The sequence below is a fragment of the Adiantum capillus-veneris genome, chromosome 23 (assembly GCF_014529385.1).
Source record: "Adiantum capillus-veneris isolate H3 chromosome 23, ASM1452938v2, whole genome shotgun sequence".
Classification (NCBI taxonomy): Eukaryota; Viridiplantae; Streptophyta; class Polypodiopsida; order Polypodiales; family Pteridaceae; genus Adiantum; species Adiantum capillus-veneris.
Genome location: NC_140953.1, coordinates 82,939,849 through 82,958,958, shown reverse-complemented (window position 1 = coordinate 82,958,958; position 19,110 = coordinate 82,939,849). Strand labels below are relative to the sequence as shown.

At 43.3% G+C, this 19,110-nt stretch overlaps 1 protein-coding gene across 1 annotated transcript; it reads right to left on the bottom strand.

The window, feature by feature from the left end:
- Positions 1–1,010: 1,010 nt before the first annotated feature.
- On the bottom strand, positions 1,011–18,163 carry LOC147428078 (protein RETICULATA-RELATED 4, chloroplastic-like). Its single transcript, XM_086497622.1, has 9 exons — positions 17,819–18,163; positions 15,317–16,025; positions 15,165–15,233; positions 2,895–3,023; positions 2,776–2,829; positions 2,643–2,687; positions 2,420–2,559; positions 1,404–1,529; positions 1,011–1,247 (listed from the first exon to the last, which is right to left on the bottom strand). Exons 2-9 carry the CDS (start codon positions 15,950–15,952, stop codon positions 1,199–1,201), a joined length of 1,248 nt encoding a protein of 415 aa, XP_086353748.1. The 5' UTR covers positions 15,953–16,025; positions 17,819–18,163; the 3' UTR covers positions 1,011–1,198.
- Positions 18,164–19,110: the final 947 nt, after the last annotated feature.

Here is a 19,110-nt window from a genome sequence, read left to right as displayed (position 1 = left end):
TTTTAATAGATTCGGCCAGACTACAAATCCAAGTAAGAGTAATGAAACCAATTTTGGAGGTCCAAAAATTTTAGAACCTCTAGGCTAGAATAGTCAAGGACCTAAAATAGGCCTACAAGACACATCGATGTGCATGGGTGTGTCCTCTGCCTATCTTCAAAAAAGGACAGAAGGTACAATATATGGAGTGCTACAAGATGATCCAAAAGGTGGTTATAGTACATGAATGATAGTTGCAGAATGGGCAGATAGGGATCAGAGTCCAAGGGTAAGAATTTTTAGGCCAATGTTGTAGGAGCAATACCAACAACCTGATAGATCTATTCGACGAGTCTTGAACTCGAGACTTGGAAGGGAAGGGGGGGGGGGGGGGGGGAACGTTCGGATCGGAGACATCTAATAAAATTGAGAAAGAGAGAAGTTTTTTTAACAACATAGGAATGATCCCAAGAGACCTCAAAGATATATCCAACTAGTGTTGACTCAAGACCTGTTATTCAAGAAGGAATTGGGTAACCAATCTACCAGACTTGGGTGATAGGAAGGTTATTTCAACTTCCTCTTCTTATTCAGAGACACATCCACCCACAAGTGCACACACCAGAGAGTCAAAGCTAAGTGGGACCAAGAGGCTCAATCACTCCCACTATGCCCTTGGCCATGACAGCAGCAAGCACAAGGGAGAAAATGCAGCCCCTAATGACACAAAAGACAAGCCACATAACTGGAAAGGAAAAGCCATAGTATGAAGAAGCAGTTAAGTAACCAACACAAAAGCTGGGTAGAAAGGCCCAGTAAATGATTCCTGCGCCAACCTTCCAATAGGGAAAAGAGAGATACAGAGCTATGCACGCTTTGGGTTTGTGCATGAACCAACGGCGTATAATAGAAAGGGTTGGAGAGAGATCCTATAACCTCAATAAAATGCTCAACCTTCACCATCTTGCAACAATCTGCTCAAATCCCCAGCTGTACCTTCAACAATATGGTGACCCACCCACACACAAAGAAGCCCTCTAACACACCAACAATCTTTACACATTCGTGAAGTAATACAAGGGAAACTTACATCAATAAACTTGACAGGCATGCAAGATTTCACATCATGCAAGGAAAATGCCCATATCGACGATGACAAAAACATTCCTGCTAGAAGAAGTTCCTGGCCCCTGATGATGTTGCTAAAAAGCATTGGCAATCACTCTCGTATCTTTTGAACTCCTACCCACCGGGCATAGTCGACCCACCTGAACACATGAAACAATCTAATAAGCAGTACATCGGCGCCTTTCTTTCTAGCTGATTGTAACCACACTTAAGCCCACAATCCACATAAGCAAAGGTTGGGGAATGTCTTAAGCCATAGAATGAATTTTATGGTCCCAAGACATTATGATACTTACATTACAGAACCCAGAAATGTATTTCCTGTTCTCACTGCAAAGCAGATGATACTCAGAGCTAGTTTCTGCTTATGTAGCCAAGGTTCCAGAATTCTCTGCTCAATAACACCAGCAAGAACCTGGTATCTGCAGCAAACAAAATTAAACATGTCAATTCAACTGCTCAGTACTTAAAATCTATGTTCCTGGATCCCAATTCAGATATACTGAATGACAATGAGCCCTAATAACAATTCATTGACATTTAGTAATGTACTCGTTCATGCTTGCTAAAATGCACATTTCAGCTCAGCAGAGCAGTTCAGAGAGCATTACTAGCTCCTAAACATAACTCAATCATAAATATCACTGTGTTTGTACCCTGCAGCGGTCTCTGCAGATGCATACAACGACGTCTATACATAACTAGGACAAGCTCAACTTCATCTATATAGAAAAGTACAATTTATAGACTAATAGTGATAAAGCCATGACTCCCTTGTACATAGTATTGACAACAATACTACGATCGGTGTTTGAGGAAAATCATTTTTGCAACCATACACGTTTCCTTTCTATGGATTTTCCAAGAGGAAATTTTGAAAGTTTGAGCTAATTTGTACTGATTTTACACTATTTTCCTCGAAATCTAGGCGGGATTTTTCCTTTTCCTCTTCCTCTCAACCGGCAGTTTTGGAGTCCAAAGCAGCACAATTGTAAGCTGAGACACACTTTTCCAGACCATTGACTACGATATCTCTAAGGCACTGTCACAATACCCAATGGTGGATGTGGAACTGGTCCCAATATATTCTCTGCATACACACCCTACACATATACACACATGCACATACAGCAATGCAAATGCCTCCATACTTAGTTTATCCAATGGCTCTGTAGATCCAAAGCAACGTATCAGTGGACACAGCAACAACCCTATCACTACACACAAGCATTCCACCAGACATGCAACCAGATATACACCCCAGCATGTACACGACCAGAAGGTCATTGGTATATGATGCCTGCAAACTTACCTCAAGTTACTCGACACAGCCATGTAGACACCATATGCTAAACTCGTCGACACAATTGGCACATCCTCGGCATGCCCTGCGAAGTCTTTGTCAAGAATCTTTCTCACGTTGATGAGGGCGTTGGTAGCTCCCGTTCCAACCTCCAGAAGAAAGAATTAGAGCACATTGTGGGTCAGGACCAGAAAACATTAAAAGCCAAAAGGAGGATGGGAGTTGAAATTACCAAAGATGCCGATGTTCCAACCACCAGCAATTTTGCACCATTGCGCTGAATAAACAAGCCAATAAACAATGACTAACTATCCTTCACCATAGAAAACTTGCAAAGATAATGTAAACAAAAATATTCTAATTACCACAATGGCTCCAATTCTCTGAAGAACTGTGTAAGATGTCCCTCGCAGAGCAACCTACTCAACATGGTTAAATGTCACCTTCCATAAAAGGGATTCTGAGGAATGCTAGATATTTATACCTGAAAGGCATTGTCCGGGCATCCATGGAAAAACTTTGCGATGGTACCAGCTTGTTTAGAGATTGGACGTAAGGACACAGTTGGTGCAGGCAGCCATACTAACATGAAGTCAGCAATCAAAGCCATCACCTGACCATAAAACAATGCAGCTTCTCTCTCTCTCTCTCTCTCTCTCTCTCTCTCTCTCTCAGGATGGTGACATTATCATACCAGGGGATTTCAATGCTAGGACTGCCCACCACCAGACAAAATTTTATGATACTTCCGAGGAGATGCTTAGGGAGTTGGACGTCACAGAGATGGGTCTATCCAAACTATCACAAGATGAGGAATACACTGAATATGGCAGATACTTGATAGATATGAGAACCGCACATAGATTGGCCATTGTGAATGGCCTACAAAGATTTTCGACAAATGGAGGTTTTACATGCTTTCCACACCGACATGGTGCATCCACAGTGGATTATGTTATGGCCCAGCCATGTCTCATTCCATTCTTTCAGGATTTCATGGTGGGTACTAGGCCAGTTGGAGTAGCAGTTAATCATGCTATCTTGTCTTTCACTCTGACCTTTCATGTTAGGTGCAACGGAATGATTATTTGCACTTTGCTCAAGACGAGTGCTCCGAACTGTGCTCAAGGTTCCTTTAGTTCTTATGGAAGGGAGAGCCTTCCGTTCTTAATGAGAGAATGCTATGATCACAAACAAAGTGAATGGACACTGTGCGTGCAGGTATATGAGACTGAGAGATAGAGAGAGAAGAGAGTTACGACACCAGAGACGTTGTAAAACCCTCCTCCGAAGGCTCCACTCTCGTCGACGAAAGTAGCCTACTTATGATTGCACTATCTGGTACAAACTGAATGCATGTGATTGATACAAGTCTAGGCTATGTCGGCGATGACGACGGTGATGACGAGACCGACACTAGGGCTGAAATCTGCAATCTTTCTACTGCTGTCCAAAAACGCTATGGGCTGAAATCTGCTACAATCCAAAAACGTTGATTTGGGGGGCTGTTTCTGTGGGTCTTTGTCACTGAAAATCTGCAGGTTTAGGGCTGAAAACTGAGGTTTCTTTAGGCTGAAAACTGACGGTCTTTCTAGGCTGAATCTGCTACTCTTTAGGGCTGACTTTTGCAGGTTCTTCACGGCTGAAAAACGTTGCACTGATGTGGCTGAAAACGCTGCTGAAAACTATCAAAAACGCTAGGTTGATGTAGCTTTTCAAAAACGCTGGTTGATGGTATATGTGGCGATGATGCTGATGCAGAACGCTAGGGCAATGGGGTATTGTGGCGATGTTGCTGATGCAGAACGCTAGGGCAATGGGGTATTGTGGCGATGTTGCTGATGCAAAACGCCAAGCTGATGCTCCTTCAAAAACGCTAGGCTTAGGCTGTTGAAGAAAACGCTAGGGGATGAAGTTCTTGCTTGGAGGGGGAAACCGCCAAGGTCTTAATGAGAAGTGGCTTGCTCAGCTTGGCTCCTATTGCCTCTTCTGCCATTTAGTGCTAGATTTGGTTAGCTTATATATGTTCTTACCCAAATTGCCCTACCTACTTTTGTTGGAAAGTCAATTAAATTAATAAGTGAAAAATGTCAAAAATAGGTAAAATAGGCTAAATGCACTGGAAAATTCCCCTAATGGAATCTGATGGATTCTGGAGGGAATACTGATAATCATGTTGTGTGCAACCAAAGGATATGCATCTGCACTAAGTGACTGGGCATGTACGGTCTGCGAACAGACTCACAAAAGTGCCAGAAGACTTCTAAATCTAGACTGACTGGACTGATTGAACCCTTGTCGTGTAGCTTGTCCACGGACACATAGGGTTGGATGTGTCACGTGACATCCCCTCCTTTTCAAAGTGAGGTACTGGTACCGAACTGTATGGCGTTGAGGGAGATCGCCAATAGCATCCGGAATCCTGGAAAGGACTCTTCGCCGGCCCACTCAGATGTGTGGGTCGTGCGGTACTTGAACTTCATAAAGGTCTGCAAAGTTTGCTTCTTTGGGCCGCGCCAAAAGCGACACAAAGTCTTTTGTGGCTCCTTCAATGCTTCAACTTCGTCGAGTGTCGTGCTTCTTTCTTCTTCAAGAATCTCCATGGCTGAAAATTCCTGAAACCATTTCCAACACAAAAACATAAGCATACCCATTCCATGTAAAGTGAGTGGAAAAAATGTTGTCTTCCTCAAAGACTGTGCATGCAATTTAGATGAACAAAGAGACGGAGTGCCAAACCGTTCACCACACACACGCAAACAATGAAATCGAATCTTTCTTTTGTGATCTAGAGCAATCAACTGTGGCAATTCACAACGGAAATGCCCATGCTTGGTGCTCATACTTTCATGTGCTCTTTCTACGAATGTGTCATGCCAAGGAAGAGACATCGAATGTGACTTCCTTGAATGCATACTTTTCAACTTTTCACGAATGAACACTCAAACAATACGTGCGTACTAATCATGCGAACACATAATACTTCCTCTGAGGGTTCCTTGGACTGAGGCTCGAGAGCCAAGATCGGTTCTTCGTGACTGATCGAATCTGCAATGAGGTTAGCTTCATTAGAGAAAGTATCCACTAACACATCATCCTTGTGAACAATCACATCATCTTCATGAAAATCCTCATGCTTGTGAGAAATCACATCTTGATCATGCAAATCACCACGCTTGTTAGTGTCATCCAAATTATCATGCTTATCATTATCATCCAATTCATCATGCTTATCATTGTCATTCAAATCATCATGCTTATCATCATGCAAATCATTATCATTCAAATCATGTGTCATGCTTGGGAGAAGAAGAGATTGAGACAGTCTCCTTTTCCCAAATCGCTTGCATCTGTGCCTGGACTTGAGAAAAGAGTCGCCAAAACTCTTTGTTTTGTCGGTCGCTCTATTCTTGTTTTGCTTTGGCTTCCTTTCTTGCTGCTTCTCTTTCTGCTCTTCTTTCTGCGTGTCTGCGTTCCATTTCTGTCATTCTTTCTGCATATCTTGCTTCGCGTTCTAACTTCCTTTTCATAAACATCTGATCCAACTTCCCCATAGGAATTAGTGCAATCGTTGACGTAGATGGGGAAGGGGGAGGGTCGGAAAAATCTCTTGGTGGGGAGAACTCTTCGTCGCCTCTCTCATGCTCACCACATGTATGCGAAGTATCCATTCCACTTCGGGTGGTGACCATGCACTAGGGTCTCGGGTTCTTGGGTTCTTGAGGTTCTTAGGGTTTTCTTTCGCTTGCAAACCGTGTTTGAGAAGGATCTTCTCTTCACCCAAGTTCTACTCCTTTCTGCGGGCGCACCCCTTGGCGGCCTTGCGCTCATACCAAGGTTGCTTTTTCCCACCTCACGTCGATTGGCCGGCCGCTAAGTGCACGGTCCGCTCTCAATGAGTGAAAAGAGGCAAAAGGGGAGACTGGACAAGCCCTTCTTTCTTGGGATTCTTGTCACTCTTCAAAAACACGATTAGAAATCGACACGCCCAAGTGAACTTGGGTTCGTGCGACCGCAACAAGCAAAAAAGATAAATGTGGTTCTTGAGGTTCTTTCCTTGAGTGATACAGAACACTGCCAAAGCTCTTATACCAATGTTAGGTGCAGCTTAATCATTGTTTGCGCTTTGCTCAAGATGAGTGCTCCGAACTGTGCTCAAGGTTCCTTTAGTTCTTATGGAAGGGAGAGCCTTCCGTTCTTAATGAGAGAATGCTATGATCACAAACAAAGTGAATGGACACTGTGCGTGCAGGTGTATGAGATTAAGAGATAGAGAGAGAAGAGAGATACGACACCAAAGACGTTGTAAAACCCTCCTCCGAAGGCCCCACTCTCGTCGGCCAGAGTGGTCTACTTATGATTGCACAATCTGGTACAAACTGAATCCATGTGACTGATGCAAGTCTAGGCTATGTCGGCGATGACGACGGTGACGACGAGACCGACACTAGGGCTGAAATCTGCAATCTTTCTACTGCTGTCCAAAAACGCTATGGGCTGAAATCTGCTACAATCCAAAAACGTTGATTTGGGGGGCTGTTTCTGTGGGTCTTTGTCACTGAAAATCTGCAGGTTTAGGGCTGAAAACTGAGGTTTCTTTAGGCTGAAAACTGACGGTCTTTCTAGGCTGAATCTGCTACTCTTTAGGGCTGACTTTTGCAGGTTCTTCACGGCTGAAAAACGTTGCACTGATGTGGCTGAAAACGCTGCTGAAAACTATCAAAAACGCTAGGTTGATGTAGCTTTTCAAAAACGCTGGCTGATGGTATGTGTGGCGATGATGCTGATGCAGAACGCTAGGGCAATGGGGTACTGTGGCGATGTTGCTGATGCAAAACGCCAAGCTGATGCTCCTTCAAAAATGCTAGGCTTAGGCTGTTGAAGAAAACGCTAGGGGATGAAGTTCTTGCTTGGAGGGGGAAACCGCCAAGGTCTTAATGAGAAGTGGCTTGCTCAGCTTGGCTCCTATTGCCTCTTCTGCCATTTAGTGCTAGCTTTGGTTAGCTTATATATGTTCTTACCCAAATTGCCCTACCTATGCGGCTTTTTCATATGGGATGAGCTTAGGTTTAGCAAGTGTGCTAGCTTTACCCTTAGATTCATTTGGAGAGTTCTTTTCCAAAAGACTAGTGGAAGATTGGTTAGAAGAGAAGATTGGGTAGAAGCATTCCTGTTCTTACTATTCTTACCATTCTTACCGTTTTGAGGGTTCTGAGAAGTCTGAGAGGTACTTTGAGAAGACTTGTTTTCCTTAGGCTTTCCCTTATTGTGCTTCATCTCCTGTGTGACAGCAATCGCTATCGCCTTGTTGAGATCGATTGGATCGAGTATCTCTACATTATACTTGATATACTCGTCCAATCCATAAAGAAATGCCTCCTTGCGCTCATCATCTGATTTGCGTAATTGGGTGCCAAGCTGCAAAACACAATTAGAGAAAGACATAACTAGCATATCATCTTGCTTGAGACTGCGCAAATCGTCTTTCAACCATGCTAGGTACTGTGGTGGCATAACCACGCCTTGAGCTTGTCTTGGAGGTGGGCCCAATTGAAGGAAAGGGACGCGCCTTCTTCGGCTTCCTCTAGGTGCGCTTTTTGCATCTATTTCATGGCTGACTTGAGAGGTGAGTGAACGGAAGCCTGCCATCGCGAATGAATCTTGTCAAGCGGGTGATTCTTCAAAAACTTTGCATATTGTGGATCTTTGGAGTACTTGAGCATCTCATTAGTGCAAGTGTCAACTTGCAATTCACGCTGAAACTCCATCCTGTCGAGGTCAGTTGTTGAAATTGGGCCATACTCTGCTCCCAATTTCTTGGAAAGAGACCAACTCCTGCTAGAACCTCCGTTAGTCTCTTCACTCATGTGAGAAGGTGGAACTGTTTCCTCCCTTCCAGGTTCTCTACCAATCCATGTGTGCTGCGGAAAAAGGGATCAAATCCTTTGTACAAGAAGAATCTTCTGAGCTCTAATACCATTGTAATAGACTTGGACACTCCAAGTCAAAGATCTACTGCAAGATGCATGAGAAATCTGCAAACAACTGAACTGAACTTGAAAAGAGAGAGAGAGAGAGAGAGAGAGAGAGAGAAAAAAAAGGAGATCTAACATAGAATGGTAGAGCTGTAACAGACTTGGACACTCCAAGTCAAGAATCAATCACGACAACACCAAATAACCACTTCAAAACAATTCACAGATCACAACAGATTTGCATTGGCCCGGCGAAGTTCCATGCCTAGAGATATTGGCCCCAAAGACTGGCACCCCTTTCGGTATTTCTTTATGTATTCAATCAATGTCAAAGTACAAAGAGCCGTTAGGGTTTCACTCTCAGACTCTGCGTCCAGATGCTCTGCAGAGTGAGCCCTAAACCGTGTATATAAAGATTACAAGGGATGCCCAAAAGCAGAGCCCCAAAAGCTTGAAAGCAAAAGCAGATTCTCTCTCTCTCTCAATGAGAGTAAAAATAAAGCATATTCTCTCTTTATCTCTCTTCCAATTTCCTTGCAAAGCCAAAAAGCAAGGATTTGCATCGCTAAAAAAAAAAACCAAAAAAAAACCACCTCTGCGATTTCCGGAATTTAGGGTTTTTGGTGGAAATTAGGGTTTGCAGGAATTTTAGGGTTTCTGGCAAAAATTAGGGTTTCTACTGTCGATAGCCACGTCATCACTTTGTGACATACCCCCCTCTTGAAAGCATTGTAATCGACCGCGATTACGCCTGCAAAACCGACAAAAGCAATAAACCGTCTTAGCAGACATTGATTGTTAGTACCTATGTACTAGGGACACACATCTAGCACATGTACCAAATTGACAGTCACATCACACGACATCACTAGATATCACACGACATCACATGACATTCAACATTCATTTAGATCTTAGACCATGATTTATCGGCAATGTAGCTAGCAATCACATCTAGGTCCAATCGGGACCTCATCGATGTCAGATTGACTAACCCCTTTTGCAACCATGTCTATTCGAGATCAATGAGACCAAAATGCTGCAATCATTTCGTCTATCAGTTCCTGCACTCAAAAGAAGTCAAGAACAAATCAGTATCATTATCAGGAATTCCATTTCATAAAGTCATCCAGCAAAATACTGTCAGCTCTCAGTATCCCTGAAGCTCAAAGAGACATCAGTGACTTTAGTATCAAAATCAAGGCATCTGTTGACAAAGGAGTGGAGTAACTCCCTCTTGTGCATCCCACTCCACCAGATCTCCGGCCAAGCTGAATTCTGGGTTCCGTTTGAAGTAGACTATGCTATTGGAGTAGACTATGCTAAACCAAAGCATCGAGGTAAAGTTTCACAATCCGAGGAGTATCTGCTAGGTCCTCCTCCATCCACTTCGCATCAAATGCAAGATAGTTCTTGAACTTAACCAAGAAACGCCTTCGGACTTTACCAAATCTGTTCAAGGACAAGGATCTTGTCGTTTTCTTCCACTCCGGGTTGCTCATCAAGCACATCACCCCTAAAAAGGTTTCAAGAGACTCACATGCAATGCATTGTGAATCCTCCAAGTATCTGGCAGTTTCGATCGAAAGGAGACATCATTTATCTTTTCAATAATCTGGAAAGGTCCGTAGTATCGCATACTAAGCTTTGGAAAGAGCCTCTCCTTTCCCTTTGTCTTTCTTAGGCGTGCCTTCTCAAAACGTAAGAGCACCCAATCATCCTCCTTCAATTTCAAGTCGCGACGATGGCGATCCGCTGCCTTTTCTCTGTCCTTCTTGAGACTTCTGCAAAGTCTTGCGAACCTTGGCAAAAGCCGTATCCAAATCTCGCGAATATTCATCCGCTTCAAATATCTAATCTTTCGTGCTCAGGAAGGACGGAACCTTCGCAGCACTTTCAACAATCTCAAATGGCGTCTTCCCCGTCAAAGAGTGTATCTTGTTATTGTAGGCAAATCCCACCAAAGGTAAGTTCTTTTCCCATTGACTCTTCTGATCCGAGATACAAAACTTCAATAAATCTAAAACCACTGAATTGGCAATCTCAAATTGTCCGTCAGTCTGCAAGTGGAACGATGACAAGAATTGCAACTACGTGCCAATGTTCTCCCAAATTGCCCTCCAAAACAAACTCATAAATCTAGGGTCTTTGTCAGAGACAATCGTCTCAGACATGCCATGTTATCGGAAAATCATCGTGACCATTCTGTGTTCTCGGGAGATCAAAAATGAAATCCATTGCAATACTTTCCCAGAGGCGGGCGGATATGGGTAAAGGCTATAACAATCCCTGTGTCTTATGCCTGTCAAACTTGACCTTCTGGCATACTGCGCACAAATTCTTCCACATCCTTTTTGAGTCTCGGCCAAAAAAAGTATCTCTCTACCCAATTCATGGTGGTAGCAATGCCGCGGTGATCCGTAAAAGGTGGACATTGGCATTCAGTCATAACCTTTTCCCTCAACGGCTGTGTAACGCACAACATAGTCTTTCTCATCAAGTAGCCTTCCCGAAGGGAGTATCGAGCTACTCTCTCCCCATCCCGTATCCGTGTGAAAAATATCTGCAAAACCTGTATCTGTGGCATACCGATCGACCATATCCTCGAAGCTCCTATGATGTATCGCGGAAATAGCCAGAATCAACGGCTTCCGAGACAAAGATTCTGCCACCACATTGTTCTGTCGCTGCACATGGACAATCTGGAAGTGAAACTGTGACAAGATGTTCGCCCACCGCATCTGCTTTTCCGAAAGCTGCTTTTGTGACAAGAAGTAGCGCAAATTCTGATGGTCTGTAAAGACAGTAAAATCCGCTCCGAGTAGGTAATGCCGCCACTGAGTAAGAGCATGGATAACCGCCAAAAAAGCTCTTTCTCATATATCTGTGTTGTCATCTCCGGCCTAGAGAACAATTGGCTCTCGTAAGCAATGACATGGCCTTCTTGCATCAAGACCGCACCCAGACTACGACCACAAGCATCACAAAATACTTCAAATGACTTCTGCAAGTCCGGCAAAGCCAAATATGGTCTTGTAGTCAATTTCTCTTTCAATGTCTGAAAGGCAGTCACCTCTGTGGATCCCCACGAGAAAGGGACTCCTTTTCGTATCAAGAATATGCAAAGGGGAAGCAACCTCTGCAAACTTTCGAATGAACGTCTGTAGTACGAACACAGTTCCAAGAAGCTTTCAACTTCATGGACATTCTTCAAATCGGGCCAATCACGGATAGTGTCTATCTTGGCCGGAAGCATTTGCACTCCTGCTGCTCAGACAAAGTATCCCAAAAAGTTTATCTCTGAAGCAAATGATCTCTGTTTCTTCAAATCCAACAGTGGAGAGCAGTATGGTGAAGTACTAGGCTGGACAAGACCCTTTTCCAAGAGGTCTTTCACTTGGTTCATAATCTTTTCAGTCTGTACTCAGCTCACACGGTAAGGTGGCCGGTTCGGTGACGTGCTTCCAGGTATCAAGTCAATGGTCTAATCTTCAGGCCCTCTAAAAGGTCCTCTAAAAAACAATTGAGTGTGGAGAAAAATCTTAGCGTTCTTTTGATTAAGTCAAAACATATTCAAGCTTTATCCATCGTTCAGTTCTCTCCCAAAAGAATGAGTAAAGAAACTCAAGTTCATCAAGTACAATTCTCTGAGCCCTTCATTTATCAAAGTCGCTTTCTCGGCCCGGTAGTCAACCACGGCGTAGTTCTTGTGGTACCAAGGGATCCTGAGTAGAACGTCACTCGCGTACCCTGAACACCCCTATCATTGCAAACGATGTTTGCCAATGCTCGGTGTAATGGCAACATCCCATCCGGGTGCCAATCGAACTACCTCAGCCTGTGGCGTAAGTCTGTCGAACATAATTCCAAATCGAGCCGCCAATTCCAAGTGAAAAGAAGTTGGCCTTGGCTCCTTCAAAAGAGCTTCCTGATCCTTCACTTTGCCCCAAAAGCGGCAAAGTTTGTACTTTCATTCATTAGATTCGGTGCAGGTCACACGCCATGTGGTACCAGTTCTGCTTTTCTCTCTGCCTTTTCTGCCACGTTCCTCAGCTGCTCTCGAACTCTCAGGCTTGTCGTCCTCTTTATCATTTTGTTCTTTCTGTGCCTTTTTAGGGCACTTCGCGGAGATATGTCCATGTTCCCCGTATCACTTCCCCTCTCTGATGAAGCGAGCTCTCTCCTAAAGAGTAAGCTTGGGTCGTGCATCCTTTTTCTCTGGGTTGCTCTTTTTCTTTCTACTTTCATTCCCAGAAGTCTGTTCGGCTCGTTGTGTCATAGTCTTATCTGTGGGGTAGTTCAGACTGCCAGAGTGAATGGCAAAGCCCCGCTTGGCACGGCTCATCAACTCCTGAATAGAAGTTGACTTCTGTTCCAAGCAGTGATCTCGGATCTCTGTAGGTAGACCCAAGGTAAACCACTCAATCTGTTCTCTGAACGAGATCTTCTTGAATGAAGAGGCGGGTAGAAAAGAGCTCCAGAATCTTTCACAGTAAGCATTGATTATATCTTTCTTGGTCATCCGAAGATGGTTCCAGGCAGCTCGTATATCTCGTTCATATTCTTGCGTCAACCAAGAAGAAATAAAAAGCTTTTTAAATTTCAGTCATTTAACTGGCGCAGTCTTGTTTAAAAGAAGCGTGGACCACCAAGTACAAGCATTCCCCTTGAGATAAGAGGCAGCTCTCCGAATCTTGGAGTGCTCTAAATAGCGTCCTCCCGCGAAAGCGATGTCAAACTGCTGTATAAAAGACAAAGCCTTCAAAGCATCTGAGTATCTTGAAAAAGTATCAAACTTGATCGAGTGGCCACCTTCCTTAAACTCTCGGACTTTTTTGCTTTTATCTTCGAGAAAGTCATACTGGTTGGCTTTGTAAAAATTCTTCTTGTTCGCATAAAAGTTTCCGTCATCCGAATCTGAGTTGTCGGTAGACGAGTCCTTAGTAGAACTGTCTGTCTCTGGGCGAGATTTAGCCTTCTTTGTCTTTTTCTTGCCCTTTCCGAAGCTTTGTTTCTTGCTTCGCTTTTTACCTTTTCTGTCTTCTTTACTCAAATCTGAAGAGCTAGAAGGACTGTCAAAAAAAGAAGAAAAAGAAGAAGAACTGGGTACTCCTTCAAATCGAACACGCTTCTTCTGTTTCTTTGCCTTGTCAAAAGTCGACTGACGACCCAAATATCCCGGGAAGTCAGTGCTTCTCTTCTGCTTTTTGGCTTTCTTTTGCGCGCCAAAAAGCTGAGCAATCCGTGCATCAATCGCCTGTTGTAATTCCTTCTCGGAGTATTGTTTGTGATCAGAAGGTTTCTTGAGAGCGGGTTTCAAGGGTGGTGTAGTGGTTTTTTGCCAATACGCATACACTTCCTGAAAAGAAGTCTCACTCATATATTTTGCCAATTTCGGATCCTTCGCAAAACTGAGCATCATCTTTGTTGCATCGCCGATCAATTGACGACGCTTCATCTCTCTTTGCTCTGCCTAAGTAGGCCGAGGCGGGCCATACTCTCTGTCTAAATCTTCCTTGTGATCCCTGCCCGCATCTCCAGATGCAAAGGGAGTCGACTGATCCTTGCGTGAAGCCATAGGTGCCGCGGAAAAAAAATTTGGGGATCGGATTTCCCATAGAAGAGAAATCGGCCGTGCTCTGATACCACTGTAACAGACTTAGACACTCCAAGTCAAGAATCAATCGCAACAGCACCAAATAACCACTTCAAAACAATTCACAGATCACAATAGATTTGCACTGGCCCGGCGGAGTTCCGTGCCTAGAGATATTGGCCCCAAAGACTGACGCCCCTTTCGGTATTTCTTTATGTATTAATCAATGTCAAAGTACAGAGAGCGATTAGGGTTTCATTCTCAGACTCTACGTACAGATGCTAGGCAGAGTGAGCCCTAAACCGTGTACATAAAGCTTACAAGGGATACCCAAAAGCAGAGCCCCAAAAGCTTGAAAGCAAATGCAGATTCTCTCTCTCTCTCTCTCTCAATGAGAGTAAAAATAAAGCATATTCTCTCTTTATCTCTCTTCCAATTTCCTTGCAAAGCCAAAAAGCAGGGATTTGCGTCGCAAAAAAAAAAACCAAAAAAAAAAAAATCCACCTCCGTGATTTCCGGAATTTAGGGTTTTTGGCAGAAATTAGGGTTTGCAAGCATTTTAGGGTTTTTGGCAGAAATTAGGGTTTCTGTTGTCGGTAGCCACGTGATCACTTTGTGACAAGAGCTCCATCCCCAGATGCACTGGCCCCAAGACCGCCGGCCCTTCTTGGTATTTCTTTATTATTATGCTTCACAAGGTACAATGTCTGAGGGTCCTCTCTCTAACGATGCTAAGTGAGGCCCTCGGCACACTTATAAAGGCCCCTGGCCTATCCAAAAGCATTTAGATGAAAAGCAATGAGTCCCAAAAGTAGTAGACCCCAAAATCTGGTACTCACTAGGCTCAGCGGAAAGTTTGGAATTACAACACTCAGAGGATGCAAACAAATCTATGGAGCCCAAAGACTTCAAGAATCGTGAAAACAGTCCAGCCAGACACATGTACTCGAACAAGAACAGACAAACTAAAAATATTTTCTAAGTTGTGACCTAGGGAAATTTTAAGGAGGTGCCCCAGATTTATCGCTTGGCATACATTAGCCTATTCACCTTACAACTTGTAAAACTCACAGATCAAACTGATATACCAGTAACCATTTGTGCCACAAGGAGACCAAATACATGAAAAGCCTTTCCAAGAAAAAACATGTATTTGCAAGCTTTATGAAGAGCAAAACTTTACCACATCCGCAAACACAAAGTCCAATTCCTTACTAAAATTTTCTCTACGGCGCTCTAATTCAGCTGCAGTCTACAAAAAAGAGCAAAAATATATAAGCAAAGCAACAAAACTAGGTAAAGGCGTACAACCACATAAAATAAACATGATTTCACCTTGGTAAAAATTCCAACCCCACACTCGATTGCAACTTTCGTAAGGAAAAGATCATCTGCTAGCAGCCTTTCTTTGAAGCCTCCAAACTGGAGAAGCCAACGTAAGAAAGGGTTAGTTTGAAGCTCAAAGAAACGGGTAACAATTGCACCTGGAATCCTGCCATCTTGAATTGCAGACGCTAAGTCTGCAGGGACATTTGAAAGATCTTTTCCGAGGCTTGCCAGCACTAGTATAGCCTCTATGCGGTTCTTTTCAGAATCGTTGCCACCTGCACCTTCACCATCATCACCACCGGAACCATCATTACCGCCATTATCATTACCATTTGCATCATCACCACCTCCCTCACCTCCACTGGCCAGCTCCGCTGGATACAAAGTGGAGGAAGCACTTTGACTGACCCTGAACCTTTGAGAGTGAGATGACTCTTCAACAATTCTTGTGCTTTTGCTGAAGGTTGCGAGATGCACTAGTGAAATGGAGTAAGGTTCAAACGGGTAATATAGTGAGGCCCTTATGCTTGGTTTGTAGTTAGGCTGACATCCATTAAGGGCAGAGGCAAGAATTGATAGCTTCTGAGGAGCAGATACGCTTGGAGAAGAGGGTGAGTGTAATGTCGTCAGATTTAGAGCCATCCTGAGGTTCAAAGGATGGCTTGCTATTTGGAAAATACCACAATGGATGACAGAACAAATCCTCTTTCACTCCCTATAACATAAATACTTATATTTAGACACACAAGCCAAAAAAAAAACTCTTTGAGAACACATGAACCTTGATAATTCTAAGTGAGTGAATTGATACATGAGAAGCAAGCAAATAACAAAAAACATGGACCAGAGGATAAAATAAAGCAAAAACATTTACATCCCAACATATAGAGCAGAATCAAACTTGGCTTTTAAACCCTCGCTCTTACGGTGCCATTTCAAGGACGCGACAAAGCCAAGACACAAGATAGTCCCTCAAGGCTCAAATGTAGCAAAACACTACTAAGTTAAACAAAGTCTTCAAAACTGGACATGTGAAACCTTGAGTTCCCTTTTTGTCCAAACAGGGATGGAAAGACCATCACTTAAGTGATTCTTTCACTTGACTTAAAAGAACCTGATGGACTTTGACTTGTTACATTCTAACACAAAATCAAAGGGCTAGGTGTAAGTTTGAGAGAAGGTGGATACTTTTAGAGGACATAAGAGTGCAAATGTGTGTGTGTTTTTTCTTTTGGTTGTGTGTGTGTGTGCGTGTGTGTGTGTGTGTGTGTGTGTGTGTGTGAGAGAGAGAGAGAGAGAGAGAGAGAGAGAGAGAGAGAGAGAGAGAGAGAAAGAGAGACACAAAAGGATAGTAAATCACATGACATAAAGAGAAATCGCAAGAGCGAATGGTGGAAAAGGTAAAATGCATGAAAAGTTGTTTAATTGAGGCAGTGCCCTTTGAATTTCCAAAGAATCGCTCATTAGAATTTTTAGCAACCCATGAATTTATACAAACTTTCACATTCTCTATTAACTAAAAATAAATTCGAACTTTCACATTCTCTGTTAACTAAAAATACACAAAGCGAAAATTATCTTTATATAAATCAACCTTTCCATAGTTAAATTTAAGCATGACTAGAACAAATTTCACCTTGAAATTTTGATTTCTTCTACTACTTCTACATGTCCCATACTCTGGATCCCTCAAAATTCATAACCAACTTCATCCAACAGTAGAACTCAATGCACCAACACAAGCCATCAAGGTTTGCTTGCTTCTTAAACCTTAGGATGCTTGCTACATTCAAACCTCGTACACCATTTTCACTCAAGAGGCAGTTTAAAAATGAACATAAATACAAGTTTAGTACAGTTGAATACAAGAGAGTACTTTGTAAGGTTAAAACCTGGATGGAAAAATATCCTTTGATTAAAACAAACCCTTCAGATAATCACATGCACAAGATGTACCCCCAAGTCTTGAAACACAGCGTCAGCAATAACATGCTTCTTGAGCAATCCCAAAAGCCATGTCTAAGTAACATTAATCTTACCGAAACAACCCTACGCATTCAGCCTCTGCATTTAGGTAAGTCACAACAGACCAATGCATCTAACTTAATCCACCTTCGTCTTATCAAACTTTTACCTATGTAAACCTTTTCCTACATCTTGAACCTGCAAAACCAAGGGGCTAGCTCTGCATACTCTCTGTTGAGAAAAAGGCAAACTCCGGGCATTTTGAACGCTAGCCAGCTCTAAACTTCTTATAAAGAGTTTGCTAATACAGTCGACTGTGGAAAATTGCACGCCAAATCATCCGCAGCGCTCAAACTAATCACAAGACGAATCAGAAGACCCGCCAACATCAGACACTTGAGATCCGCACCATCCTGAGGGAGGGGGGAGGATCATCACAATAGTGCAAGAAATGGCCTTGTAGTCGTCTACTCGCAGGTAGGGAGAAAGCAAGATCAACCTTCTTGTCCATGATAGCGCATAGAAGAGTAACTAGAAACGAACCTGAGAGATGCTGACGCGCAAGTTTCCTCTGTGGGGCTCCAAGATCGCCTTCGCCCAGCTACTTGCGGCTCGTGTGACACGGCGAACACATGCAAGGAAATGTGGGTTTAACAATTTGTCGCTATCACTGTCTGGTGAGTGGGTGGGTGGGTGACAGTGTGTGTGTGTGTGTGTGTGTGTGTGTGTGTGTGTGAGAGAGAGAGAGAGAGAGAGAGAGAGAGACGAGGAGGAGGAGAAGGAAAACCAGCTGTGTGTGCAGAGCTATCTTTTGTGTGCGCGCGCGAGTGTGTGAAGGAGAGTGCAATCGTGTAAGAACGGCTGCCACCAATGACCATTCCGAATCATCCGTGGACTCACAAGTGGTTCCTACAAGGTTGGGGAAGTGGACCTCTTTATTGGCACTGCCTTTTGGCAGAAAGGGAATTTCAGCTCTTCTACAACCGAGCGAGCGGCGAGCACCCTACAAATTTTATTTTATTTTTTATAAAGTAGAAATTGAATTATATACATGGACCGAGAGGAGGGGGGTCACCCCATGAAAGGAGGATTACAACATGAAGAGCATGTCTTAGAGCCTAAGGGCACAGTAATACAATGGAATATTTTTCCTCCATTGAGTCCATTTTAGGAGCTTCTACAGGCTAGTGAGAGATGACTTTCATGAACAATAGTATAATTTTGAAGGTATGATTTATTCTTTTTCTTTTTAATCTATATATTCTTTTTTTCTTCTTCTTCTTTTTCCTCTGTGTGTGTGTGTGTGTGTGTGTGTGTGTGAATAGCGCACTAACCATGCAATCCTCGCTTTGAAGACCAAGGCTGACCGAATCAAACTTTTTGAGCAATCAAAGCTTCTCAAGGACACAAAAATTTGGTTTGCAGATGACCTTACACCCGCCCAACTCAAGGAGAAGAAGGCAGAGCTACACAACATGTAAGAAGTGTGCACGATAGAAAAAATGGGCAGTTTATCGAGGAGGTAAAGCCATTGTCCAGGAGTTTCGAACTCCCAAACCGGCTCCCCGCTCACCTACCCACCCTTAAGTTTTGTTCATCTTATCTTCTCTTTTTTTTTAACCCCTCATTGGACCCTCGGTCCTTAATTGAGATGAATCTGACAACCCTTTCACTTAGAACGAATCCTTTGTGTTGTTTTGTTTTTCGGTCCCAAATGTCATATTTGACCTCCGTGGACGATAATTCAATCTATCTATCTATCTCTCTTCAATCAAAGTGAAATGCAGTGCCAACGTCTATATCCAGACGCCTTGTTGTTTATGGCCACATCAATG